At 41.3% G+C, this 27,218-nt stretch overlaps 3 protein-coding genes across 8 annotated transcripts in view; 1 reads left to right on the top strand and 2 right to left on the bottom strand.

Annotated features, from left to right (window-relative positions):
* LOC137802153 (glutamate receptor 4) overlaps nt 1–6,133 on the top strand; it is a 101,658-nt gene extending 95,525 nt beyond the window's left edge. For 3 of the 5 annotated variants that reach the window (XM_068599771.1, XM_068599769.1, XM_068599768.1), the window contains 2 exons: nt 1,228–1,365; nt 4,076–6,133. In XM_068599771.1, the coding sequence (XP_068455872.1) occupies nt 1,228–1,365; nt 4,076–4,240 (303 nt within the window). In that variant the 3' untranslated portion in view covers nt 4,241–6,133. Of the gene's footprint in view, nt 1–1,227; nt 1,634–4,075 lie in introns of those variants that run through there. The other 2 variants (XM_068599766.1, XM_068599765.1) reach the window with 1 other exon arrangement.
* Nucleotides 6,134–7,397: 1,264 nt separating this feature from the next.
* On the bottom strand, nt 7,398–18,030 carry LOC137802154 (14-3-3 protein epsilon). 2 transcript variants are annotated; one of them, XM_068599773.1, is made up of 7 exons: nt 17,819–18,030; nt 13,398–13,597; nt 11,741–11,847; nt 10,665–10,871; nt 10,128–10,264; nt 9,775–9,827; nt 7,398–8,390 (listed from the first exon to the last, which is right to left on the bottom strand). In XM_068599773.1, exons 1-6 carry the CDS (start codon nt 17,880–17,882, stop codon nt 9,820–9,822), a joined length of 723 nt encoding a protein of 240 aa, XP_068455874.1. In that variant the 5' UTR covers nt 17,883–18,030; the 3' UTR covers nt 7,398–8,390; nt 9,775–9,819. The 2 variants fall into 2 exon arrangements, with proteins under 2 accessions (XP_068455874.1, XP_068455873.1); XM_068599772.1 differs by lacking the exon at nt 9,775–9,827 and having other exon boundaries at nt 17,819–18,028.
* A 698-nt stretch (nt 18,031–18,728) lies between these two features.
* LOC137802981 (adapter molecule crk-like) lies at nt 18,729–27,191 on the bottom strand. Its single transcript, XM_068601217.1, has 3 exons — nt 26,665–27,191; nt 24,553–25,151; nt 18,729–22,438 (listed from the first exon to the last, which is right to left on the bottom strand). Exons 1-3 carry the CDS (start codon nt 26,882–26,884, stop codon nt 22,304–22,306), a joined length of 954 nt encoding a protein of 317 aa, XP_068457318.1. The 5' UTR covers nt 26,885–27,191; the 3' UTR covers nt 18,729–22,303.
* Nucleotides 27,192–27,218: the final 27 nt, after the last annotated feature.

Here is a 27,218-nt window from a genome sequence, read left to right as displayed (position 1 = left end):
AGAACAGCATGCACCTTTCACATCAGTCATGTTCTCGTAATCAGATCCGTAAGTGCAGGACACGCACACACGCGCGCGCACACACACACATGCGCGCGCACGCTATCGCCAGCGAATGAGACTATGCATGACAGGCAGTCTTTTTTGTGTCGAGGTAATACGTTGACTGCCCCTTAAGGACCTAAGTGATTTATCGAAGGGAGATAAATGGCAGGGAGGAGCAAGAGTCAGAGCGCAGGGAGATCAGCCGCATACATTTGAATTAAAGGGTTTCAAAGGTGAATGTCAGAGCTGACAGACCAAAGGCAGGCTGTTGAAATATGGAGGGAAATTAAAGGGCTCAGTTCATCCAACGTACAAAAATTGATTTTCTCATTTATTTATTTATTTTTTTACCTCGAGTTAAAAATAGCCATGCAGATCATTTTTTAAATATCAATGGCAGCATCTCTGTCCAGTAACAATATCACATTGCTTTAGAGAATCCACAGCGGACTATCTCTACACTCTTAGAAATAGCGGCGCTACGGTTCCCTTAGATTAGAAAAACCCTTTTTTGGTCCCTGGTAGAACATTTTATAAAGGCTCCAAGTGTAACTCTGTCAGAGAGTTCATGCAGGAAGCCAGCTTAAAGGCCGGCACTTAAAAGGGTGAAAGGTTACACAACATTCTACCTCACGCAGTGTGACAATACAGTTAAACCATAGTGATGCCTTTCAGTGAAAACTAAGTAAACTGGGACGTCGTTTCTTGAGAGATAAGTTGCTGCTGATGATGAATGAGTTTGTCAGTCAGTGCTGTGAGGCAAACATTTCAAAGGTGCGAGGCTAAAATAAAACCCCAAATATCTGCATGGTTAGCAACGCTGGGGATAAGTGAGAAAACGTCTTTTTGTACTTTGTTTGGACGGATTCTTTAATGTCGAGAGAGAGAGCTGGTTTCTGTAGAAAGTTTTCCAAAACATGTGAGGTAGGATGATAGATCGTTTTTCGAGCGTGGCTACACACAGCTGTGGAGCAAATAGAGGAAGAGTAGTGATATATGTTGTGTGACTGAGTGTGCGTGACTGTTTGTGTGTGTTTGTGACTGTAATGTGAAGTTAATTGTAATGTTTCCACATTGTCTTGAATACAAATGATGAGTGTTTGCCTGCACTATTTGCTCCTTCTGCTAAAGCCCGCACTGACTCTTGTGTCTGTCCCTCTCCCCCTCCGCCGGCGGCTACAGGACAAGTCGTCCCAGGCCCTCAGTCTGAGCAACGTGGCGGGGGTCTTCTACATCCTCGTTGGGGGCCTGGGCCTGGCCATGCTGGTGGCCCTCATCGAATTCTGCTACAAGTCGCGCAACGAGGCCAAGAGAATGAAGGTGGAGGCCCAGTCCCAATCCCAGTCCCATTACCACCATCCTCACGACCACTGCTACCCCTGCCAGACAGGCAGCCCCCACCATAGCCCCGAGCCTGGCCGGAGCCCAGGGCTCAGCCACGGCATCCACAAGTTAGCCGAGTTTAGCGAGGTTTTCAATGGGTACGGCAGCAATGGGGACGCTAAGATGTAGTCGGGGTTGTCCATAGGTGGTCTGCCCTCCCCTCTGCCCTCCCCTTTGCCCTCCCCCCTCACTAGCTCCCTCCACAGAGACTGTAAGTGAAACCTATCATATCCCCGTGCTAGCTTTGCCATGCTAAGTAACTGTCGTGACCAGTGGCAACAACAAAAAAAAAAAAAAATGCTTCCCACTCCTCTGTCTTTACTGCTCACTATGTGGTCATGTGACGTCCTGGTCTGCGTTTTTCGAGCTTTTTTTCCTCAATGTGACAAGAAGCGATGAGTCATCCGCAGACATGACGTCGCCTCTACTGCTTGGCAGCTTGTGTGGCTGCAGACGTTGGCCCTCATTTATCAAGCGAGCATACCGCGACCCATTTTTCCTGGCGAAATCAAAAAATAATAATAATCATTCTGAAGTCGCAGGGAAGATGATAATCAAATGTGGTATTCGCAGGAATTAAATTATGTGGAAAATATACAATAGATCCCAGGATTGATCACCCTTGTAAAAAGCTGCAATTTGATTAGAGGCTGTAATGCCAGAATGGAAATGCAAGTTTAAACAAATTAAAGGAGATTAGTCATGTAATTGGCATGCACGTGATAGGAAGAGTCCTAGAGTACATACCATTTTATTACAAGTTGAAACACAGAACTTCAATTTGACCAAACTATTTCTTTTGTGTTACCGTTGAGACATGTCAAGAGTTAACTGGTGGGGGAGCAGCTTTTCCGCTGCACTCGTAGCACATTAACAGGTAGGAAAGGCGTGTTAAATGAGGACCAATGTCTTACTTGTACACACACGTCTATACTTGTGAGGACATTTCATCAAACTGCAGTACATCCGTCTATGTAGTGTCTGAACCCTAAGTACCTTGTTTTTCCTCATAGCGAACCATCAAAAGTTTTTTGTCGCCCTTTGGCCTAAACACAAACACACACAGACAACACACACACACTTAAACCTAGTAGTACATGCTGCAGCTGAGGGATACTACTGTCTCCAGTCTGTCAGTTACAATAGGCCATCGATGTACAGCCACGGAACAGATTTAATGAGAAACCCACCCTGAGCACACAGGAAGCGCTATATAATAGAGCCACGTTTAAACACTGTACATTGTGGGGCCAAAGTCAACGTAAGAGAAGCATCCCATGCGCTGAGCCGACTTTATTGATGTGGAGCCGCCTCCTCTGGATATTTCCCCCGGGCCTCTCGAGCATTAGACTTTCAGAAATCTTTTCACACCCGGTGTATATCTGTCCAACATGGTTATGTGTCCCCCATCAGCACTTCAGCTCAAACTCTTCATTAGCTTGACTGTTGCTTAGTCAGCTTCCCTGTCCCACCGCCTGCAACTATCACTCACTGTGTAATAATTCTGTCGCTAATGGATTTACATGCAGTTTTTGGGGCTGGCTTGATTCTGTACTGAATGGCTATGAAAGGTGTTTTGCTACTCTACTGTTTTATTATATTTAACTGTACCGTATTGTGAGACTGTTATACTTATTGTTTTATGGATATTGTTGAAGCATATTGGAGTTTTAGTTTAGTTTATTGGAGACAGAAGGAATGCCACTGGTTGAGTTAAACTGCTGTGACTAACTAACTAGCCTTTTTTTTAATGGATTTTTCCATTGGATTTTGGATTATCACAGAAAATACGATCATAATACTTACACATTTAGTCCAGCAAGGTGATCTTCACAAATAAACACATTATTTTTTTAACATGATTGTAATCGTCAGAAGTCAAAAGCGAACAGGCTATGCCACGTTGACACCGCTAAGCTAAGCTAACCTAACTAGCTAACTAGCTGTTCGGCGCCATGAAGTTTAATCTCATTTAGCCACTTGTTTGCAACTATTTTAAGACGCGCGAGAGCTTAAAATGCACGACACTGACATATTTTATGTTGTAGAAAGAAACCCATTGACTTTGCGAAGAGCTTAAACCGAACGTGCAGAAATGCTAAGAATTATTTCCGTCTTTTATAACTCATTCCTGCAGAACTCTAATAACCCACAAACAACCAAACTACACGTAATACATCTGCCAAACACGACAACACTAAAAACAGAAGGGGAAAAAAACAAAAGAGGTCAAATGAATAGACGGGTCAACAGTAAACACGCCAGTTTAAATGGATGATCTACTAACCACGTTATCTAAACGTGCCTGCGCCCAGAATGTCTGCAATGATCTAGAGGCGGAAATTACTTTACTGATTCCTTCGCTTCAATTCAAAGATGAGATGAGTGCAATGATATAAATGATTGTAAGAGCTTCATATGTCTGCAGGTAATACCACAAGCAAACTCCTCCGTGTTTATTCTAGATCAAAACGCGCACTATGAACGGACGAGATGAACGGGAATAGCTAGGTCTCTTTCAGAAACACGTAAATCTTTATCAGGTGTCTTCACATCTGACATGAACACATCCTAAAACTCCAATTTGCAAATGTGAAAATCTGGTTTCCACCTGCTCCTACACGACACTCTTTATTTCTCTCCTCAGCTGACGTTCACTGAAGCCATGAGGAACAAGGCCCGTCTGTCCATCACAGGCAGCGTCGGGGAGAACGGACGGGTGCTGACGCCAGATTGTCCCAAGGCCGTCCACACCGGGCCTCCCCTCCGCCAGAGCTCGGGCCTCGCCCTGGTCTCCTCCGAGCTCCCGTGAAAACCAAAAACCTCTCAAGTGCCTTATTCCAATAACAAGAAGAAGAAGACGAAGAAGAAGAAAAAAAAACAAACAATAATCACACCGCCCACGAAACAACCAGAAACTTACGACGAACGAACACAGGATCCACACACCCGGCAGGTCACACCTCCAGTGGGCGAGACGAGGCCAGCAGAGGCGCTAACAACCTATCCCACTGTTGCAGGTCACGACTTGTTGGGGCTCAAGGATTTCTCTCAGAAATCGGTGGAAAGCAGAGGCAGAAAAATCTTGTTTCTAATTTTTTTTTTTACTGTGCGGCCACACGGAAGCGTACGCTTGAATCAAAGGGTCACGGGAATCCACTTTTACCAGGAGAGGAACAGAGAAGGAAGAAAAATTAATAATATCATGATATATGATAAAGATGAAGACCAGAAAACTGTAAACTTGAAATTCAAAACTGTGCGGGAGGAGAAGAAAAACAAAAAAAAAAAAAGAGAAAAAAGAACTGAACCACAATCAAGATTGTTTTCTGAACAGTATTTGCTGCACAGACATGAGCAGCGTTCACGAGACAACAATCTCACTAGATATCAACAAGTGACTCTGGGAGAGTTGTAGCCGTCTGCCGTGACGATCGGAGGATGAACATGATTTGTATTCATAATTACAAAAGTGAAATCTATTGATATTGAATATATGAGCAAACATAGGAAACTGTGAAAATGAGTAAATATGTATATTCCACGAAAAACAAAATGGAGAAGTTAGCTGTACATAGGGACGACTGTGTAACATGCTTGCTTTTTAAACAGATGTACATAGCCGATACTGTAGTGGACAGACAGGTTTTTTTTGTTTTTTTTTGTAAATCATCTTTAAAGATCTTATTCATCGCAATAATGAAAAAAAAGATGATGCCACTTGAAGGAGGAGACATGTGGAGAGCAATGTTAAAATCTGTTACGTGTTGAATACTTAACTTTATTATATAGGAACATTCAAACTCTAAATGTGAATGGGGTATCAACTGCCCAAATATTCTGATACCTGTTGCATACAAATTCATTAATATATTCAACGATGAATGTTCAGTAGCTCCACCCCCAATCCTTAAAACACACCCCTCACTGTGCAGACGTAGACCCAGAGAGTCGCTCATGAGTAGAGCTTTACAAATCAAGTTTCTGCAGTCAGAATATAACTATTTTTTTCATTCTCTTCGATCTATTTTTTGTACCGAGAAATTTAAAAAAAAAAGAAACTGTTGTGTCCTGGTTTTAAATGTGTCGACAGTCCAGCGCTATCTGGGTTTTAGATCGTTGAAACCATTATGTGTGTGGAGACATGAATCAAAACCATGATTGCGAAATAGAAAAATGACATTTCTCTCTCATTGTATGTTATTTGGAGTGTCCATGGTATTTACAGTAAGACGTCGCATCTGAGCTGATGAAGCCACTCGTTTGTATGTTGAACAATGACTCTAGAGCCCTTCCTCTGTTGAAACACTGTGGGACGTCCAGGGAGGCTGGACACTGTAGCAGAAATGTATTAGACTGAAGCGTCCTCGTCTCTTTTTTGGAAGGACGATCTGCAATAGGATACAAGAAGCCACATCTTCAGCAACGCCAGCCCGCCGATGGAGTTGGTTTTCCAAACATTTCTTTCGTCCGTTTTCCCAAATCCTCATCCGTTACCGGGCACTCGGTGTGGCAGGATGGGGAGGTTTGCAGCAAAGAAACCAGCTGGAATTTCAGGTCATGCCTTTTTTTTTTTGTTTTTTTGTTGTTTTTTTGTCCTGCCATCCGTCTTTAGAGCTGAACGTGTAATAATGGCGTCTTATTTTGGTTCAAATGTACATCTTTATTTTGATCTTTTTTAAGTAAAAAAGAATTCAAATTGCAATGTACGGTGTCTTTATTTTATGTACAGATAAAATCTATCAGTGATGTTTGTGCCCCGTGAGAAAAATATGCAACATTGTCCTCAAACTTTGCATGAATATTATGGTCGTGAGAGGATGAATTCTCAGGTTTTTGGGGAACTCTTGAAGAAAGGTTGGATTACAAGCCTTAAAAAAAAATTGCGGCCTCCAAAGGAACCCAAAGTATCAACAGTTAACTTTGTAGAAATGCATTTATTCCTCCAGGAAGTCATTACTTCCAGACAAAAAGGAGTCCAACATATGACCTCTTCACCTTGGGACAGTGCCAGACTGACTGTCAATTTCTAAATAAGCGAAGGAGAGTTGTAGCAATCTCCTCATCAACGTCTCAACTAAATAAATTACATAATTATATTTGCAAAGGATGGTTAACTATCCCTTTAAAGTACACACTACTTTATCTAATCTTGAGGCATAAAAACATGAAGTGTTCCTTTAAATTAAGCTTGAAAGGAACATTTTGTTTGTTGCTTACATGATATTGTCTTGGATTTTTAAAGAGAATAAGGTTTTTCTCACTTTCTTCCACAGCAATCAAATTAAAGTGTTAATGTAAATGTTTAGCAGCAAAACTGTGAACTATTACTTGTGCAGTATAATATAAACTATACTATGATTTTTTATGAACAATTTACAACATACTATGTACTTTTGATGGTATAATATGCTATGACTTTTATGACTTGCTTTGCAGAAACTTTGATTTTGTATTACATACTACAAAAAATACTTGACATTCTATGATGAATATTTTGTTTAATGGCATGCTGTACTTTAACTTTTTATGACAAAGTATACTTTTGCTTTTAATTACTTTTTAAGATGTCTTATGACGTACTATAGTTTGACATTTCTCTTGGCGTTCTTCAAAAAGAGAAATGTGGACAGCGAGACCAGACTTAGCTGCCTTTGAAACTCGACTGCAGAATCAATGCATTCATCAACTGTAAATTGGATTTATTCTGCTTCTGCACTGCCCTCTAGTGGTTAAAAACCCAAACTGAATCATGTCAAACCAAAAACTGGAAAAGACAACATCTTACACATGTTAATTTAATTTTTCAATTTGAAGTTTAATGTTAATTCCATGCTGTGTTTCAGTAAGAATACAGATGGTACTTGTGGCTCCGTTGAGAATATCCAGTAGTACAAATCAGATTCACGTTACACATACCGAAGAGAATGAAGAGAGGAAACGAGGAGTAGGAAAGAGACAGAGTTGAGAAGAGGAAACCTGAAATAGCCAGGACAGTAAAGATAGAGCAGGTCTCTAATTCCCAAACTTTTTTTTTTTTTTTTTTAATATGGTGCCAATGCAAAAACTGCATTATATTACAATCAATAGTGTTGAGCATTCCCCCTCCCACGCGCACAGACACACACGTTTTGTTTGCTAAAAAGCCATTACCTATCTATCTGCCATTAGCAAAAGCGCTACAGCCTCGCAGCACATTACTTGGTCCAAGAATGGACAAGAATAGAGGTCAGAGTGATGCTTGGCGAAGGGGGACATTCTGCTATTTGTCATTAAAAAAAAAGATATTGATGTGTGGAAGGGGCGGGTTTGGTAACCACAAAATAAAGAGGGCACTTAGTTCTTCCAAAAAGCTTTCACACATCCCTTTTAAATCTTTCATCGCCACTTTATTTTCTCAATTTGCAAACTGAAATGTTCCAAAACTCACCGACTGCATGGACAATATATTGTTGAGAAACACACAAATACAGGAAAAAGTTGAACAGCTAAGTATTGTCTTTAAATAAACTTTTGCATATGTGTGTTAGAAATACAGGCAAGCGTACTTGGCAACAGATGATACAGCAAAGTAAAGCAAAAATAATAAAAAATAACAGTAAAAGAGGACATGAACCTTAAAGGGTACAGGCTTGCAAAATGAGTCATCAAAAATAAAGTAAAACTCCTGGGAAGTGGAGATGGGGGTCCCGAGTAGGCCCTGTGGGGCATCGGGACATGACATGCATATGAGGAGAAAGGGTGAGACAGACGGGTAGAAATGGAGGGAAAGGTAGAGGAAGAGTGTGGGCTGCGGTATAAACCCAGTTGAGAACTGTGGCTGGGGACAGAAGCTAGTGCTGGGAGGAGAGAAACAAGGGAGGAGGGGGAGGAGGCAGAGGACTTGTCTTGTGTGGTTCACTCTGGCGGCGGGGTCTCTTCCTCCGCATCTTGCGGTGGCGTTTCTTTGTTCGGTTCTTCACCTGAGATAATGACAGGAACATAAAACAATGTTATCTCTGCACACTCAATCAGAGATATACTTTTATTATTTTAAAAAGGCAGCTAAACGTGGCTTTTTGGATCAGATGGTCGACCAGGAGAAAGCTTAATGGTATGTTTAGTACGGTGTTGGTTACAATTTCAAACATCAAGCGGAGAATATTGTCCTCTCATCAACACAATGTGCATTTTGTTTTGGCACAATGACGTTGTTTGCAGATCCTTTATTAGAGAAAATATAGAAATACAACGAGGGAATGGTCATTATTTGGTGCTATACTGAGCTTCTGGTCAGTTGACATCATTTAAAAGACAAATGTTTGGGATCCGCCCACAAATGTGTGGATCAGTCAATCATGCAACAATCCATCCCAACATTTAGAAGCAGACCACAGTGTTTTCCACCGATTGTGTCGGCATGCAGGCGAGTGAGCAAGAGTTAGTTCGCAGCCAGGACCTGGTCAGACGTACCGATGGAGCAAAATGCCTCGTGAACCTGTGCAACCGGTTGCTTGGAAAGGTTACCATAGAGACAGCACAGCCATCCGTGTAATGAAGAATTAAGAGGCACAAGTAACAAAAGGCTGGAGAACCCATCATGATTAAAATAGAAACCGTAACAGTGCTCATTAGCGCCACAGCGAACTGGGATGTGAGAAAGCCACAGGAGATGGAGCAGCAGCCTCACATGCTGTTATGTTATTGCAGTTTATCCGTTATGTCACACTTCAAACGGCTGCGTTCACAGGTCTCCGAGCTCGGCCTTGTCGAGGCAGGATCTGCAGGATCTGCGTTGAGCGCCACTGAAGGTGAAGGAGCAGGGGGTCCGCAAAGAGCCGTCAATCGCAATTTATTTTTTCTGCCATAGCAGGAAGGGTAAAGTCCCATTGAAACAAAAGTTAGAGTGACAAGAAGGAGTTGAATGAAATAATTTAGAATAAAAAGGTGTGCAGAGGGCTCAGAGTGTATTACGATACAGACACACACACACACACACACACACACACACACACACACACACACACACACACACACACACACACACACACACACACACTTAAGGGTTAAAACGGGTATTTTTCATTTCATCTCAACTATGCTCACATTTCCCAGGTGAACAGTGCAACATTCTGGTATATTTCAGCACTCTAGTTCCACTCGTGCAGAAACAGGTGGATAGCAGGTGAAAAAGAATAAATTAAAAACAAAAATGATGCAGTAGCTCTGTAATCCTTTTGCCCTGTGGGCAAACAGGGCAGGAGAGGATACAATGTGAGGAGGTTAGTGAGGGATGTCAGGGTGGTGAGACAGGAGAGATGGCTAGAGGTGGAAAAGGGCAGAAGACAGGCAGAAGGAATGACTTACAAATTAGACTTCTATAATGGAGGAGTGAGGGGAAGAAGGCTGTCCTTAAGAATCTACAGAAGAGATGAGAAGTTAAAGCAGTGTGTGAGTACTGAGAAGGAAAGAGACAGAGAGAGAGGGCTTGTGATGAGGCTCAAGATTACAGAAAAAGATAATTCTTCACAGTTCTCATGGTGCTTTTTTCGATGGCATCAGCACTTGAAGACAAGTATCTTAGAAACTACAAACAAAAGACTATGAGGGGCAAATTAAATAAGGAAAAAATAGACAAGAATCACCAACATCACTGAGAAATGTAGATGCTGTCTCTTCAAGCAACTAAAGCCCGCGTTTAAAAGGAATGTCTCTCTCACCATCTCCCTGCACGTCTGAGGTCCATAGTGTCAAGTTGTCACGTAGCAACTGCATGATAAGTGTTGAGTCCTTATAGCTTTCCTCGCTCAGCGTATCCAGTTCTGCGATTGCATTGTCGAACGCTTCCTTCGCCAGCCTGTCAGCAGGGAGGAGGCAGGACAACGCAGTCACACACACATTCAGAGAACAGATGGATGAAACTGTATGGATGGAAATTAATCTGTTGCTTTTCATGGTTTTAAAAAGGTGCAACAGTGTCGGACAGATGGAACAGTTTCTTGGGATTTGAGCTCACGGCAGAAATAAAAATAGTTGTCGAAGCGACGATTTAATTTAACAAACTGCAATTGTTGCAACAGACTTTTTCCAATGAGTTACTCTGCCAAAGTGCATTCATGGATGCTTGGCAGAAATATGTACACTAAAGCATAAACAATACAAAAAAAACACTGAATAATGAAGTCAAAAACAAATAGAGTCCTGTATACACAGTTGGAAAAGTCAGTTAAAACAGAAAATAAAATAATCTCACTTACTTGCAAGCACGGTCTGGCGAGTTGAGGATTTCATAATAGAAAACTGAAAAGTTAAGGGCCAATCCCAGACGAATGGGGTGCGTTGGAGGGAGTTCGATCATGGCGATGTCGCTAGCAGCTTTGTATGCAACCAAACTGTTCTCTGCTGCCTCTTTCCTGTCGTTGCCCGTGGCAAACTCCGCCAGGTACCTGTGGTAATCTCCCTTCCTGAGTAGAGGGAAGACCACAAATAATCAAATGCATTAACAAATCGAGCCGTACGGATTTTACTTGACAGAACAATGCCGTTTGGGACAAGTACATGAATGCACCGCGGCCCCTGCAAATCAAGCCTTCTTAATAATGACATTGTTGAAGCCTGAGCCACATTTAAAAAAAAACTGTTGTCCAACAAATTATTAAGGATTGGCACGCAATTGTCGCAGTTTTTACAGAATATCTTTTGAGGCTTTAAGTTAAGCCAGGACCCTGGCTTAGTCCAAGTAAAGTGGGGAAATGAGAATTTGTCACATCCCGAGTGCAAACTGTGAACAAGACATTTGTGACATTCAGTAAAATACTTCTGTGCAAGTAAAAGTAAGACATGACTTCAATTAAACAACTCATGCAATGACTGAAAATCTCCACCTAAAGCAACCGTGAGGTCAGTTCACGTCGAGCAGCCAGACTTTTCACAAAACCTAAATGTTTAATTACTTGGTTATGGAACGGCGCATAAGGAAGTAGCTCAGATACACACATACTTATAATGATTGCCAGGTACGTTGTGGATTGAACGCAGTGAGATGAGGCGTATATTTTGTACATACTGTTCTATATATAAAGTATGCTAACATCCTATACGCAACAGAGGTGTGCAGCAATCTGAATTCTGATTAGATAAGGGAGGAACCGCTTTCCGTCATGTATTTTAGTGTTCATTCTAGCCTACGTTAAGGTGGGAACCAACAGTTTGATGCAAGTGCTGATGGGGAATAAAGCAGAAACATATTTGCATTACTCCTTTGACTGATCTAGTCAAACCAAACTGTACAAAAGGTGTTATAATGAAGCCAAATAGACAGTGATATACATACATTTTGTAGTAGAAAACCTTAGATTCTCCTGTGACTGCAGCTAGAATGAGGTGCTTGTCCAGTACGTCCAGAATGTCGTTGCAGATGGATTTCAGCTCTTTCTCGACCTGCAGATCAAAAGCACACAAAAACACTGCTGTCAACGGCTTGTATCACATAAAACCTTACAGATTCAAGATAAAAGTTTCCTTTGACTGTTCAAAGTTGGTTTGATATTTTTAAGTGGTCAATGAATGTCCTAACTGTCAGTTACAAACAAAACAAACCTACATTTCTATTTCAAGCAACACGTACAATGTACCCAACAAACTTCGCCACACAAACAATAGTTTGAAGGCAGAGAAACACGAGGCGGCTTTTAGGGCCGTCGTGCCCATGGAAGCATTTATCAAAGAAAAGCTGACAGTGTGAATCCTGGGTCAGCGTAAATTATTTAAATCTAGCATGTTTAACATCACTTCATGGATGTATGTTCTCATCCATAAAAACAACTTTCTTTGGATATCGCCACCTTTCCCAGAACAAGTAAGCAGCAAATAAGTTTTGGAAGTAGTGTAAACTCCACTGAAGATAAGTAGTTTAGAAAAGAACACGTAAACAGACAATTAAAAACAGACTGGATTGGAATGGGAGTCAAAACAAATTTCCATTATCAACATATAGATGACGTTTTAGATCAGTTTTTTATACATTATTGCAAGAGATGAAGTGTACTTGTTTAAAACAGATCCCATTGGTCTTCGAGGCAGCAGCTCTTTTTAATAAAATGTACACCAAACAGATCGATGAAACTTTTCCAGCACTTTACAGCTGTGGGGAATTACATACGTACAAACACTACAAATGAAGTATTTTTCCACTTTCACTGAATGAGTGGAACCATTGCGGTGCTGCATTGCGCTCGGTGGTGCCGTCAGTGACGGGGAGCTACTCTGCAGCAGAAACCAGGAAGAATTGATTTACAGTCGATGCGTGGTTGCTGCGAGCTCGTTATTTCACTCAGACAAGTGTTGTTGGGCAGTGAAATCTTAACATTTTCTCTCAAAGTGGAGAGGTCAGTTGGAGGAGACCTTGGAGATCCTGCCAAAAACATTGCTGGCCGGTTGCCTACAACATATGTAAATGAGATGATACGACAGTGCACCAGAAACACGTATGTCTGTGAATCAACAAGGTGAGTGGTCAGGAAAAAAAACGGCGATATTTGCTCTATGAACTCATAGAAGCTATTCTGTGACTGCAATAGGGAAAACAAATGACTGCTTTGTCTCCAGTTTCTCATCAAAGTCGAATGAGACGAAGCTTGTTCGTTGCAGTAAGATTCACAGAAGACTAAATGCTTTATTGAAGAAATCAGAAAGGACTTATTGCAGCTGCGTGATGCGATTTAGTTTCATCAATATAGCGAGTGCTGAACGGGCAGAAAATGGCCAACTGCCGCTCGAAGTTTGAATTAACATCTCTGAAACAATGTGAGAAGATGATGTACGTTTTATCCTAGCTTATGTATTGTTTGGCTCCAACTTGTTTTCAATGAAAGAAACTTATTGAAATGTTGCAAGACAGAATTAACATGATTAAAAACGTGGAGAAAAAAACAGATCCAATCTCACACTGCTTAACCAGTTGATACATTTAGTTTATAATAGTGTCTGACCGTTTTCCTGTATTCCCGGATCATCTTTAGTTTGTCTTCTCCGCCTTTGTTTTCTTCTTTCTGTTCCAGGCTGCTGATTATCCTCCAGGACGCTCTTCTGGCACCGATCACGTTCTTATACGCTACCGACAGCAGGTTCCTCTCCTCCACCGTCAGCTCCACGTCCATACTGGCCACGTTCTTCATCGACTCCACCATTTCTGGAAGACACGGGGAAACAAATGGCATAAGGCGTGGACTTCTCAATTCCCGTCGGCACAAAAGTAGAAGGAACCTGAACTGTGTGAAACATTTACTTTCAGTAACTAATGCTTTCACAGAGCGCTTTACACTTCATCTACCAAGCCAAACGTCTGCTGGTTTTCCACAGCACTGAACTAAATATGCAGGGTTTGCTGGGATTCTTCACATGAAGTGAAGAACATCCACCTTCCATTAGCAATGAGTTTAAACCACAGTGCAGAGCTCAGAAAGGTTTACGTCATCCTCAGTATCATATTAATGGGGTTCCTGGGACACTGCCCAAGTATAAACTCTTTTAATGCAGAGATTCACCACCTATAGACGCCTTAGGATACGGGGAACGAAGCCAGAACAATGTACCAGAAGGCTGAGCCAATGAGATGCCTTTCTTGTCTTTTAAACATCTCACCTCTTCAAGGTGATTCAGTAGGATGTGATTGATAAAGAAACTACGATAAACAACAATTTAATACTCTGCTCTGAAGGAGCTACTAATTAGCACAACAAGCCGTTTCCCTAGGGATTATCAACAGACACTACGTGGGGCCTCTGTAACCAAATCACAAAGAGCAGTTCAAGGGGACACACAAGGAACACAAATATCTAAACAAACTAAACTGGTGCAACATTTGGTGATCTATTCCCTCTCATTTCTGGATACGCCTTCAGGGTTGTATTTTAATATTAGGACTTATATGCTGCTATCAAAATGCAAAACATATTCTGTGGGATGATTTGTAATGTGTGGTATGCCAATGATTATTTTTAACAATGTGATTTTTGTGACTAGCAGTTAACACAAATCAAGCTTGAGCTGCGGGTCACACCTCTCACGTAGAACAGGTTACACCTTGGTGGTGAGAGCAGTGCGCCATTCATTTGGCTTTTCAACATCACAGACAGGGTGTTATCTGTTGAAGCCAATAGCAGGGTGCTGCGCAGCACACTGGTGAAACCTGATACGCGATGGTTTCAAGCCAGGAGGAGCACTATGCTGCTTTGATCATTTTACCCTCCAGCCCAGCGCACTCTCAAATAAACTCAATGACCCCCTATCTGCTTAAAAAAACAAACATTTCTCAGCATTACAAGCTCTACGGCTGATCAGACACTACGCTCGACCTCTTGCTGACAAACAGGGCTTCATTAACCCCTCTTAGGGTTTTGACCAAAAACAATGTATGTCAATGCATATGCAATAGAAAGCTGTCACATTCAGTGTATCATCATTACATAGTAACGCTTGAATAAATGTTAAATTGTTGCTAAGATGGCATGCGTGTTACTTTGTCACCTGTGTTAGATACAAGTTGTGGCTTTTCGTCTCGAAAAAAAGAAATGGGGATTTCCATGCAACAAGATGCTCCAGTCAGACCCTTACTCTTTTTTATTCTATTATATTCTGCAGCATGTAATGTGTAGCACCAGCAGGACTTGGGTGCCTTGGCTCCAATTAAAGCAGTTGGTACTACAACAATGTCAGCTCATTGAAGAAATTACATTTTCTCAAATCTCAATGGTGCAAATTTAAAATGAATATAGAACCATGGACCGACTGATAATTACACAACTTTCCAGCTGCATCACTGCATCCATGTCCACTCAAAATGTTAAAAAAAGACCAATTCAAACACCCTGCGCTTATCTGTTGAAGTGTTATTTGTCCTTGGTTTCTCAGTCTTAATTAGGTATGCCTGCTACTGAACAGCATGTCTCTGTCTCTCACCCACTTCAACCCAAGAAAGACAAACCTCCCTAAAAATAGCCCGCAGTGGCTTGTTTTTTTCCCTTCCACAGACATTAACCCATGAAATGCATTCTAACCTTTTTTTCCCTCTTCTAATTTCAAAGCCACATGGGTCTGTAAATACATTTAAAAACAGACCAGATGCATGTAGAAACCAAAGCACATAAAAGAGCTCTGCTTGACAACTGTGCAGCAGCTGAAGCGCCGCTGAAACACAATGCAGCCATGTCCAGTGGACTTAGGGGGTATGACTTCATTTTGCAGTGGAATCATATTGAGAGTTGATGATCAATATTAACTGACTTCAAATATCTGGCCAGCTGTTTTAAAGAATCTTGAACATGCCACAGGATTTACTTCCTGGAGCGGTGAAAGTTAACCTTGTGAATTCTTCGTCAAACAAGTAGAGGTGAAGACGGACAGTTTAAAACACTGCTGACTAGCCAAGAAACAAAACTTTTTTTAACAATCAGTGCCACTATAGCCTCCATCCAAATGAATGGGGACCACAACAGAAATAGAAAGCAGTCACCATGTCCAAGAATTTTAAGATTCTGCATTGACTGAATGTAATCGTGAGTATGATTTAATTCCACATCAGTCAGTCTTAACTGCAAGGAGGTTTTTTTAATATTGCGCTTCTTTCTCTTCTTTGTGTTAGACAAAAGGTTGGAACACACCCACCCACCTAACTTGTTCTAGCTACAAATAACGCATGCCAGTAAAAACTCACAACTCTACATATTTAGCTAAACAGAATTATAATCAACATCTTTCTATAATATTATTTCAATAACTCTCTATTGTATGTATTAATATTAACAGATTGTTGGCACCTTGCCATCATAAAACATGCAGTGTTTTTCCTTTAAAAAAAAATGTTTTTAGCCTGTATTCCGCAGCTTGTGTACACGTTCAATGTGCTTTATTGGTGTAAATGGATGAAAACCAATGTGTGGTCGGTGTCTTTTGGGGTCATGTTTAATATAGGAAAATAAATAAAAGGATGTACCGCCTTCAAGGGATTTGATGTGTTGTTGCACACTATAAACATAGTAACAGAAAATTAAATGAATAAAAGCAAGTATTGGCAAAATTAGGAAACAAATATATTTAGAGACTTGCATTAAAATATATAAAATATGCAACTGTTCAAAGTATAAAAAGGATATGCGATGTACAGTTGCAGATGGGAAGAAAATAACAATGCAAATGTGTCCTGTTGTATTATAGTGCACGACAGAATGGGTTGGTATCATGGAAGTAATAAATGTGTCAACTAAGATGCAAGGAAATCTTTTTTTTTTTTAAAATAGGTGAAAGCCATTTGCTAGCTCTAAATCCAGAAAACGAGGCAGTCCTTGACAAATGCTGCAACACACCCGAAGTTGATTCAACATGCACTGTTGCATGTTTGAAGTGTTTTTTGTGCAATTAAATTAATTAGTCAAAGAAATGGATCATACCAAACCCTAGTGGGCCTCTGTGTACCACGGCGAGGAGTAAGACTAGTATTGACTGAACATTTAATTCAACCATACTGCAAATGTACCAACGAGTAGCTTAATAAATGTTGCATTTGATATGAGATAAACTTTTAAAAAAACACGATTAAAAAATGGCAAAGAAAAGTTGGCTCTGTCTCGTCTGCACACCACAGGCACTACACCTCTGAATCGATTAACCCTCACGACAACACTGGCCTCGTTAAAGTACAACCGCAGACGGACCAACACAAAGGGAACTTCACGTTTCAGTTTTCAAGCCTTTGTTCCTGCTTCAAAACACACAATTTGGAACTTAAAATGAGTTGCTGAAAGGAAAATGTCAGCCTTAAATTCGGCTTGCACCCATTATGTTAGTGGTCCATTGGCCGTGACTGGTTTGTCTTTTCTCACTCTCGGTGTGGGCGGTGCGTTAGCATTAACGTTAATCGTGGCGAGGACACCATTTTTGGGATATATATCTTCCGACTGCAGCTCCAGCTTATTCCAATGGATTCAGCGCAGGCGCACACTGTGTGACGGGATGTGGAAGATTTGCTTTATACAATCTCTGTATTTCTGAATTTGCAGTCACGCGTAACAAGGGCTGAAGAAACGGCTAGTTAGGCGCTAGATAGCTAGAGCAATAGCTAACTAGTTAACTAGCTGACGCTGGTTGATAACTATCTTAGCGTAAGCGCTAACGTTTAACCAGGCCACGCGACAAAGCACGTTCTTCACCAAGCAAAAATTCAGGTTTCGAACAATTGATTTAAACGTTTACCGATTAATTCGGCTACAGCAATATATCCGCCATTTTGTCCCTCGCCCAACAAATCCATGTGCAGTGCTTTACCTGCGCCTCCAAGCCCCCTGCGCAGGGAGACTGGAAGAGGCGAAGAGGAGCCAGGCAAACGACCATTATGTATACGGAGGGGGGCTCTTACCGTCGTATCTCTCCGCTTGTTCGGCGAGTTTTGCCTGGTATACTAAGTTCTCTCTATCCGCCATGGTGTTCGGCTTTTAAGGGCTGCGCGTGGCGTCCCAGTAAGAAAGGGAGAGGATTATCGGCTGGTAGTGGATCAGCAACAGCAACCGTTGCTCCTCTGGACTGATTGAACACCCACCGGTAACACTGGCGTAAAGATGGCGGCGCTACTCCATCCGGGAAACCCACGCAGCAGCATCGACGCCTACGCCCTCGGTCCCGAAATATATCGCTCTCCCAAGATTACCTTACAAACTCTCTTCAAACAATGGCAAATCTTGTGTGAAGTTACTTTTTAATGCATTTTTAAACAAAGTATGATTTTATATTTATCAAATATAGCCGCTCTTCCATTCGGCATTAATATAATTCATAAATAAGCATATATTTTACAATTTTAATGTATTATTGGCTCACAGTCGCCTGTGTCTTCTTACTGTAAAGTACAGTAATGTAAAGCCCAAACTGACAATTTGGTAGATTTTTATTACATGCTTCAGGAAATAAAAAAAGCTCTCTCTCTCTCTCTCTCTCTCTCTCTCTCTCTCTCTCTCTCTCTCTCTCTCTCTCTCTCTCTCTCTATATATATATATGCATGACACATTATACAGTTTCTTTTTGATAACGTTTTTGCTTGTTCTGGTCCTCTTCAAAGTAAGGTCGAAATGGGACAAAACTAAAATATATGATCATTAAAAGAACAATTAAACAAACATTATTCAGCATGAGACATGACGTTTTATTTGTTTTCTTGAGCTGTCTGTGTTTGTAGTGACCGTTATTACATTAAACCCCTGAATGTACTTAAATCCAATAATTTAGCTGAGCTCAAATATTTCACCTCAACAAAGAAATGTGGAATATATGGACTTAAAACAATTGCAATTGTTTATTTATACACACAATGCTTCAAATGACCCACAGCCGTAGCTAAAAATGCTTGATAAACATTTATTACGATAATACAAAATATGGCATTTAATTTAGCATACAAAAAATATTTTCCCTAAATTTGAGTCTGAATAACAAAAAAATGGAGGGAAACTTTCCACAACACATTGTAAACTCAAACAACATTTCAGGATATATGGGGTCAAATGCATAACAACTTTTATACCGTGTATGATACAAATGCAGAAAAAATGGGCATCTGCACTCTTCTTGCATCCGTTTTTATAGATTTTCTTGTGAAATTGTGCCAAGGTTCACAGCCCCGACTTGTACTCCCACAGTTAGTTAAAACTCTTCACAAATCAATACTTGTATTTGCTCCAAGGAATTAACGATGCAAATAAAAAAAATGCCCTATTTAACTCTTATATCTCATCCGCGGTTATATTGTGCAATTATTTAACCATGTATGCAACACGTTACAGAAAAATTATATTTCTACATGTTTTATATCAAAATCCAATAATCCTTTCTTCCTGGCAAACTAAATATGAAGTGTGCCTTTGTATGCTTATACCAACTAATTTCAACTCATAATATGGTGACATTGATCCATCTGCAACGTTTGACCAAAAATGGAGGTGGGTGTGGAGCCACGGTTCTTTGTCGCTCCAAACCGTGCTAAAGTCTAAGCATGCCCACTTTTCAAATAGTTTTTAATCCCTCTTGTAACTGCTTCACTGGGGAATACTCACAGTGCAGAAGATAAAGTTGCTCCAACTCCTTTTTTTCACTGTGACATGGCATTGAAAAGCACAAAAGAGCACAATTTCACCAAATATCAGTTGCATTAAAAAATATAGTTCTCCACCAACGTACAGCAACTAACGGCACGAAGAACCAACCAAAGGAATTAAAGTTAATAACTGCGCCTTTCATTGCATATCATATCAATATAGTTGGTTTTTAGACTGCAACATTTTGTTAAATTGTCTTAGAAACTAAAATGATGCTGCGGATTGAGATCACGACTGTCATCATAAAGACCATGCATATGCTTTTTTGATGCATGTACAACATGTGCACCGTCTCAGCATTCTGTCTTCACTATAAATATGTTTGGTAAGTGACATAAATGATCTGTGTGCATAGGAATAATGTGTACATCTGACCCCAGAGCTGTGTTAAATGTGTGATTTTAGAAAAAGAGACCAATGTGTTTTTTAATGCGAGTGCTGTGGAAACCATTCGGTGCCCTTTGTTCATTTCAACATTTTAAAGACAATACTGTAGCTTCCTACTCAGAACTACGTTTGTTCTTCCAATACAAAACATGAGGTAAAGAGGATGCAACTCTGGTGATCCTCCCTGGTGACTGACAAAAAAGAAAAGAAACTTCTGTGTTCAGCTGTAGTTTACCATTTACATCATACAACAAGCATCCATTGCATTTATGTATCAAGGGAAATTCGATACATGAGAGTATACAGTTCACTATAATACATAAGTAATAAGAGTAGGACCACAGAGTGCTTTTCTTTTCTTAAAAACAGTGTTGTCACCGGTAATAGCGTTATACCAGTTTAAATCGGTTTACCGCATTTTTACAAACATTTGCCAGCCATTTAATTGGCATTTAGAGCAACAAGGATTACGTTAAGGACGTCCCGATTGGGAAAATAAATTTTCACAGAGCAGTCATAGACCATTGCATGGTTTATTTTCATACTGACATAATGCTCAATGTTTATAAAAGCTTTTTATGTAATAATAGCATGTGGAGTCTATGTGGCTGACGAGAAACAATTCACCTGCAGCATGTGTGAACCATGGCACGAGAAATGACAGTGTGACAGGTCTGTTTGTTTTTTTTATACCAGTTATACACAAAAATGCAAGAGGATTTAGTGTTTTTAAAAGGTGGCTTTTATCTCAATAGCATCTCGGAATGACAGTGTCATTAAAAACCTTGCTGGAAGACAAAAATAAAATCCCTCGACCTTTCTCCTCTCATCTTTTAAAAACAGCCTCAGAAGATCTCTCCTTTCCTCCTGGAAAGGGCTCTTATTTTGTTCATTTAAACCATTTCACATGAAGTCATCCATGTTGGTGCTGAATAGTGTTTTAAAAGAGGAACATAAAACAATAAATGCATCTCTGGTAACAAAAAGTTCAAATAAAATCAACAGTATTTAGCATGTATGTTGTGTTGAGAGTCAATTATGTCACAAAATTTTCCACTTTAGGTACATATTAAAAAAAAAGAAAAAAATAACATTGTGTGTAGTGTGGGATGTAATACGTTGGTGAAGTAGTCTTCTCCACAAGACGGAGTCATCAGGAAAAGTCTTTGCACGTTTCACTCCGAGGTTCACAGTCTGGCACTACAAAAACTCACTGATTCATGATTCTGTGAGAGAAGCCGAGTGTTTTGTCTCCTATGTGCAATTGATTTTTCCCTTCTGTATGAATCAAATGCAGTGGGAAACACAGGAAGGGAAGAGTGGGTGTGTAGACTTCAATACTGGGCTGGAGATGGGTGAACCACGGTTTGACTGATATCGGTTACTGCCGCCTAAGTCTGCCTCCTTTATGGAAGGAAACTAACATTTTCCCCAATATTTAAACTTGACAATTAGAATGTCTTTTTAAGTTGAATATCTGCTTTTCATTCCATCCCGAAAATTACTGAATATTTTAGGGTTAGCAGCTGCTATCAAGACATGGTGGCTCCACTACACTGGATAAGCACAAAGACTGTAAACATGAAGCGATATGGACTGACAGGGAAATCATTGATTGGACAGTTCTGATGACGCCTCAGCGCCACATGGGCCCACGAGGTAAAAATCAATAACTAACAGCAAGTCTGGAAAGCAAGTCTGTAAGCATAATTAGTTGAGACTGCAAGTGGGGTAAAAAAATAATGCCTGACTGACAGAAACAGGATGGAAAAAAGGGAGTCTTGAGCTGTAACGTTACAGGGGAATAGTTAGTGTGGCCGTTACGTTTTGTCTTTCACTTTTTAATGAATTGCTAAAATACATGGGAGCCGGACAGAAAGCCAAATTTTCAAATCTTCTCTACTACTAAGAGAGTACGTGTGTAAGCCCCTTAAAACAGTGTCTCGTTGCTACATGCTTCTAATAAACAGCTCTGGAATTATTGGAAGCTAAATATTACGTGAATAAATACTAAACCAATAAATGCGGCCATCCATCTGAATGAAAGCCATATTTAATTGTAGGTTTCAGATGAGTAGTCGAGCAAGGAGCCAACAATGGCAGTTTGTGATAAAGAGTAGAAATTTTACAAAATAAAGGCTTACATAGGCGAACCGATATCAGTCTGAGCGTAGTGTAAACTCTTCAAATGACAGCAGGCAAGATGAACCGACACGTCGCGTGTTGGCAGGGGAACGGTTGAGCTCATAGGTTCATATATTGTGTGCTTGTATAAATCCTTTTCTTTCAGAGCATGACGTAACGACCAAAAGAGAAGGGATGTGCTGGAAACGGTCGAGGTGACGGGGTGGGGGAAGAGTGCGCGTTTCTCAGCTGTCGTCGTCGGGTTGGTGTTGTTCCAGCAGCCGAACGTGGGTGAATGGAAAGTGGCCTCGTTTGCCCTTGCACTCACCCTCCCATTGGCCGTTCACGTTGATCTTGGTCACTTTTACCGTGTCTCCCACCTACAAGACGACAAAAAAAAGAAGAAAAGATGATGAACGTATAGACACAATACATAGACCTTCTTACTCTCTCCCCGATTGGTCGGAACTGGCAAAATCGGTTTGGTGCAAGTCGAACATATCAATACACGGTCAATGTCAGCCCGCAGAGAAAAAAGTATTGACATTAAATTGAATGACCTATCTTCATCTGTACAGCTGCAGAGCAGCCAACGTACGTATCGACTCTAGTTTAAGTTTGATGACAAACAAAAAACTTGTCTGACGACTTATTTCTTGTAGAACGGTTTCAACAAGCCTGCCAGAAGTTTAGCGACGCCTTCTATTTTAGTTAGATAGTCACACTGAATTGAAATATGTTACACTTCATTCATCCAGTCGGACATGTTGTCCATGGCAGCCAGTTTTTGTGAAGGGAGGCTATATTGTGTTGCCCTAATTAGTCATTTTTGAGTGGCGCATCCATTGTAACGACGTTGTGTATGGTCAAGACTGAAGCTGTGGTAGAAGTTGCAAAAAAAGACATCTCATATTTTTTTGGATGAATTGACTTACAGCTTACACAATTTTTGCATTCTTCTGTTTCCATGTTTTCCGGATATAACCAAGACATGGTGGCATGGAGGACCTTCGACAATGTGACCAACGCTAGAACTATTTAAACGGCTAAACAAATGTCTGGAAGAGGCTTCAGTAGATTTAGCTTAGACAATATTTGAGTCACCATTGAAATCCCATGTCAGTCCAGTCCTCATGCAGGTCCCATTTTACCCGTTTAATTTTAATGTTAAAAAATTTGAAACGAGTGAAGTAGATGTTCAAAAGAAGTACATTGTAGAAAGTAGGTTGTTCCTGTTCCAGGTTCTAAACTGTTTTGCGGACAACTCACTTAAAATAGGATTCAATTTCAAAATAACATCTTCAGTTGTAAATTAAGTAAAATAATTGCTAGTCCTCATCTACAGTGAGAACATTGTGTACAGCACTGGGAATCTTGACTGTATATTGTGACCTATTTTAACAGCGGCAGCAGGTTCATAAACCCAGTGTCATCGGGTCTGTTCTATCTCACACAGAAACATCTCACACAGAAACACACACACACGTCTTCCACTCCTTCATTCAAACAAAATGGTGGCAACCTTTTTTCTTGAGAAGACTCAGATAAACAGCGATGGAATTTAAGACCTGGCTGTGTTGAAAGTTAGTACTACGTGTTTGTGTGTGTAGTAGATTGATTACATTGAATCTAACAGTAAAACTATGTTATTCAACTTGAATCTGTTCTTCTGAAGCTCCTTCTGAATTTACAACCGACCAACTGTATGCATCAGTCTGATGAAAATAAGCTTAGTGAAGGAGACTGACAACCCCCACCCATATATACAAGTATTCCTACGGTGTCCTGTATTAGAGCCATCACTAGCTACTGGCTAGCATGTCAGCAGAAGTTCACATGCTGAAATTACTGAAATAACATGAACAGAAAGAGCATCAAAATCGTCCTCCTTTAGCGGCTATAATCCTTTGAGTTGTACGTTAGCGTGATAGATTCATTAACCATCATCTTTGACAGCAAGATGGTCAAAGTGTGTGTGTGTAATGCAGAGACCCACTGAGTTTAGATCACCGTGGGGCAGCCTCAGAGGACTCACAACATACCAGATTAGGTCAACCTCTCTTTAGAAACCTCCACTATTGTTTTGCGTTTCAATAGTAATCTGAGGAAACACTGTTTGTCTGTTCCCAGAAAACTTAAAAACAAGACTTGTTTCAGTGGGCTCCAGTGGTAATGAATGTACAATGCAACACTCACATTAACCCAATGGGCCATTAAGAGATGTGTACATGAAGAGGTGGCATTGTAAAAAAGGATCAGTGTATGTCTTTCTCTATAGCTCCATCCCCACTGCGAGTGTCTTCATGTGTGCCATCAACTTGCATTTGTGAAGATACTTTGTGTGTATGATCACATGCATGAGTAAGCCATTAACTAATCGGGACAATCTACACTGCCACAGCTGAGACCCACATAGAGAAAACAGAGAGGCCAAGGAGGTTTAACATTGAATAGGACAGCCTTGGAGAACATGAATGGTGGGTGGAATTGCTACCTCCAGTGAGAGTGCCGTCTTGTCGTAGGCGTTGGGCACCCTCTTCTGAATGGCTCGGGCATAGACGGGCCCATTCTGTAGGTTAGGAAGCTGGGCGTTGACCACAGGCTGAGCGTACTGGCCAGGGTCCCCCACAGGGTTTGTCTGAGGGACCCCTGTTGCGTCTGTGCTGCCAACCACCCCTCCCGCTTGCCCCCCCTGTCCACTCCCCACAACAGGGGGACCCAGGCCGGCGGCAGTGGGTGAGGCCGGCCGATACTTCTCCACGTAGGGCACGGGGATCATCCCGGCTCGGCCCTCCTGGTTAGCTGCGTTCCACCACTGATCCTCTGGCTTCTCCAGCACCCGCAGGATGTCGCCCCTGCGGAAGGGGAGGTCCTCTTCATCGTTACCAGGGAAGTCAAATAGCGCTCGTACAAACTCTGCCTCGTCCGACGGGACGCCAACAGAGGAGGTGCTGATGAATCCTGGGTGCTTGGCCTTGTTTATGGGCTCTATGAGTGTGGTGGTGTCCAAGTAGTGGATCTTATAAAACTCCAGCAGGGCTGGCAGCGCCTCAAACTCCTGATCCCCAATCCGAAACCGAGGGGGAGCCAAACCTGACAGAGGAAATGTGACAGTGTTAGTTTGCGAAAGTAAAAAAATAGAAAGCCACAATCAAATGAACACCAATGCCTTTGGGCATAATCACTGGCAGCACTGACATGCTTGCTCTACCTTTGAAGTCACACAGCACATAACTGGATTAATTACACACAAAACATTGACTATTATATCAAGGGTATGACCAGGCTCCAGAACATAGTACCAAATGGGGTTGATGTAATTGTATATCACCATATGAGAATCCATTTGTAACTAAAATAACCTGCATGGTAATTCAGCTCATTGATGAAAAATCTTACAAATGTGCTTAGATGCTCATTAGATGCTCACATTAACGTTAATACAATAAAAGATATTAAAAACTCTGTAGAACACATTGCAAAAATCTCTCCATTGTGTCGCCCAATCTTTTCAAAAAACGAAACAAAATAGAGTGGCATTCTGAGACATATTTCATATTCTTTTGAGTAAACTCTAGCTATAATAGCCAACACATTCAAGTAATATGTCAAATTGGATTTGAGTTTGGATACTGGGTACCCTTTCAACCAATAATGGCTCACTATTGATGATGTATTATAGGGGCACACAGATAAAATAAATAAATAAGGAAGCCCTGAAAGGACAAAAATTGAGCACCCGCCATAAAAAGGTCTAGTCCCAGCGGCAGACCTGTAAGTAGGGCTATGTAAGTGCAACAGGATCACAGACATTCCAGAGACGCCGAGCTGACCAGTCATCCCCCAGTTGTGACAGCCAAGTCTGCCCAGTCCCATTCAAACCCAGCAGCAGCAGCCCATCCCACCGCCCTGTTGCCTGCAGGACAAAATACCGCCTCTATCCCCAGCCAGGAAAAAAGTAATAAATGATCAATAACGTCTTGATTGGTTGTTGATTGCTAGGTAGCTACATAGCTAACACGAAACTCCATTTAAAAAGTAACCCACTTAACTCTGCGCCGTCCTAACATTTTAATTTACACATTAGCATTACTTGTGATGTACTTTATGTTGTGGTGTTCGGCTGTTACATCTGACACACGCGGATTGGCCGAAACAAAAGCAACCCACGTATAATTTCTGACCGATTCCCCTGTTCTTCCCACAGTAGCTAGCCAGTTAGCTAACGCTCCCCGGTCCAACGTACACTTCGGTGGGCGGTATCGGGCAACGTGAACCACATGTAAAAGTTTCCATTTTTACCTCAAAGAATGAATACCGTTTTATTACATACATGCCGACTTTGAACATATCTTCCGAAAACACTGGAGACACTCAAACGTACGCGATAACGCGCGGGCACATCTTCCGATTCACCAGGATCGCGTTAAATTAGAGATTTCGCAAAGGGCGTTTGGCGCGGCTTGACGAGAGCGGCACGTATCGGAGCTAAATCAAAGCAATTCACTATTCAAATTAAACTATACGTTCTCAAGTTGGCATCAAGTGAACGCGTGTGGCAGATCCAGTCGTAGACCTAAAAATGTGACAAACAATTAAACGTTACCTGAGCCAGATTGCCGGTTGTTACTGATGCTGTTGATTATATAATGGGACACTTTGGAGTTCTCCGACACGGACAGCACGTAGTCGCCAGGGCTGGTGATCGAGTCCCTCACCAGGAAAACGCCATGCCTCTGCCCCTGGAGAAAAGAAACCCCTTCCTGGCGGGTTAGCCTCCCCCAGTACCAGCTAGAGCGGTCTTCGGCATCAAAATTACCGGCCATGGCTGTGAAATCCCGTCCGAGGCGTGAGGCCTTTCCCCGTTGCCTCTCCCTATCCGCAACTCATACAAAAACTTTGGTTGACTAACGTTTCCCGTGAAGAAAAAGAAACCCCGCTATATTACCACCGTTTTTTTTTCATAAACTTCCACGACTAATTTCAGGGCGTGTAAAGACGACGGAACTTATGTTGCGCCACAAAAGCGAATACTCGACTGCTTATACGTTAAAATGGCAAAAGAATAAATTCGAAACTAATGTGCAACAAGAAACTCCGGGATTGAAATGGCGGATCTAGGGAAAAGTTGACCTCATCTACCGGAAGGGATGCCTGGTC

This window comes from Clinocottus analis, unplaced genomic scaffold (assembly GCF_023055335.1).
Source record: "Clinocottus analis isolate CAN_PGR_092001 unplaced genomic scaffold, fCliAna1.0.p SCAF_5, whole genome shotgun sequence".
Classification (NCBI taxonomy): domain Eukaryota; kingdom Metazoa; phylum Chordata; class Actinopteri; order Perciformes; family Cottidae; genus Clinocottus; species Clinocottus analis.
Note: the sequence above shows the minus strand (reverse complement) of the source record. Positions and strands in the feature narration are given on the sequence as shown.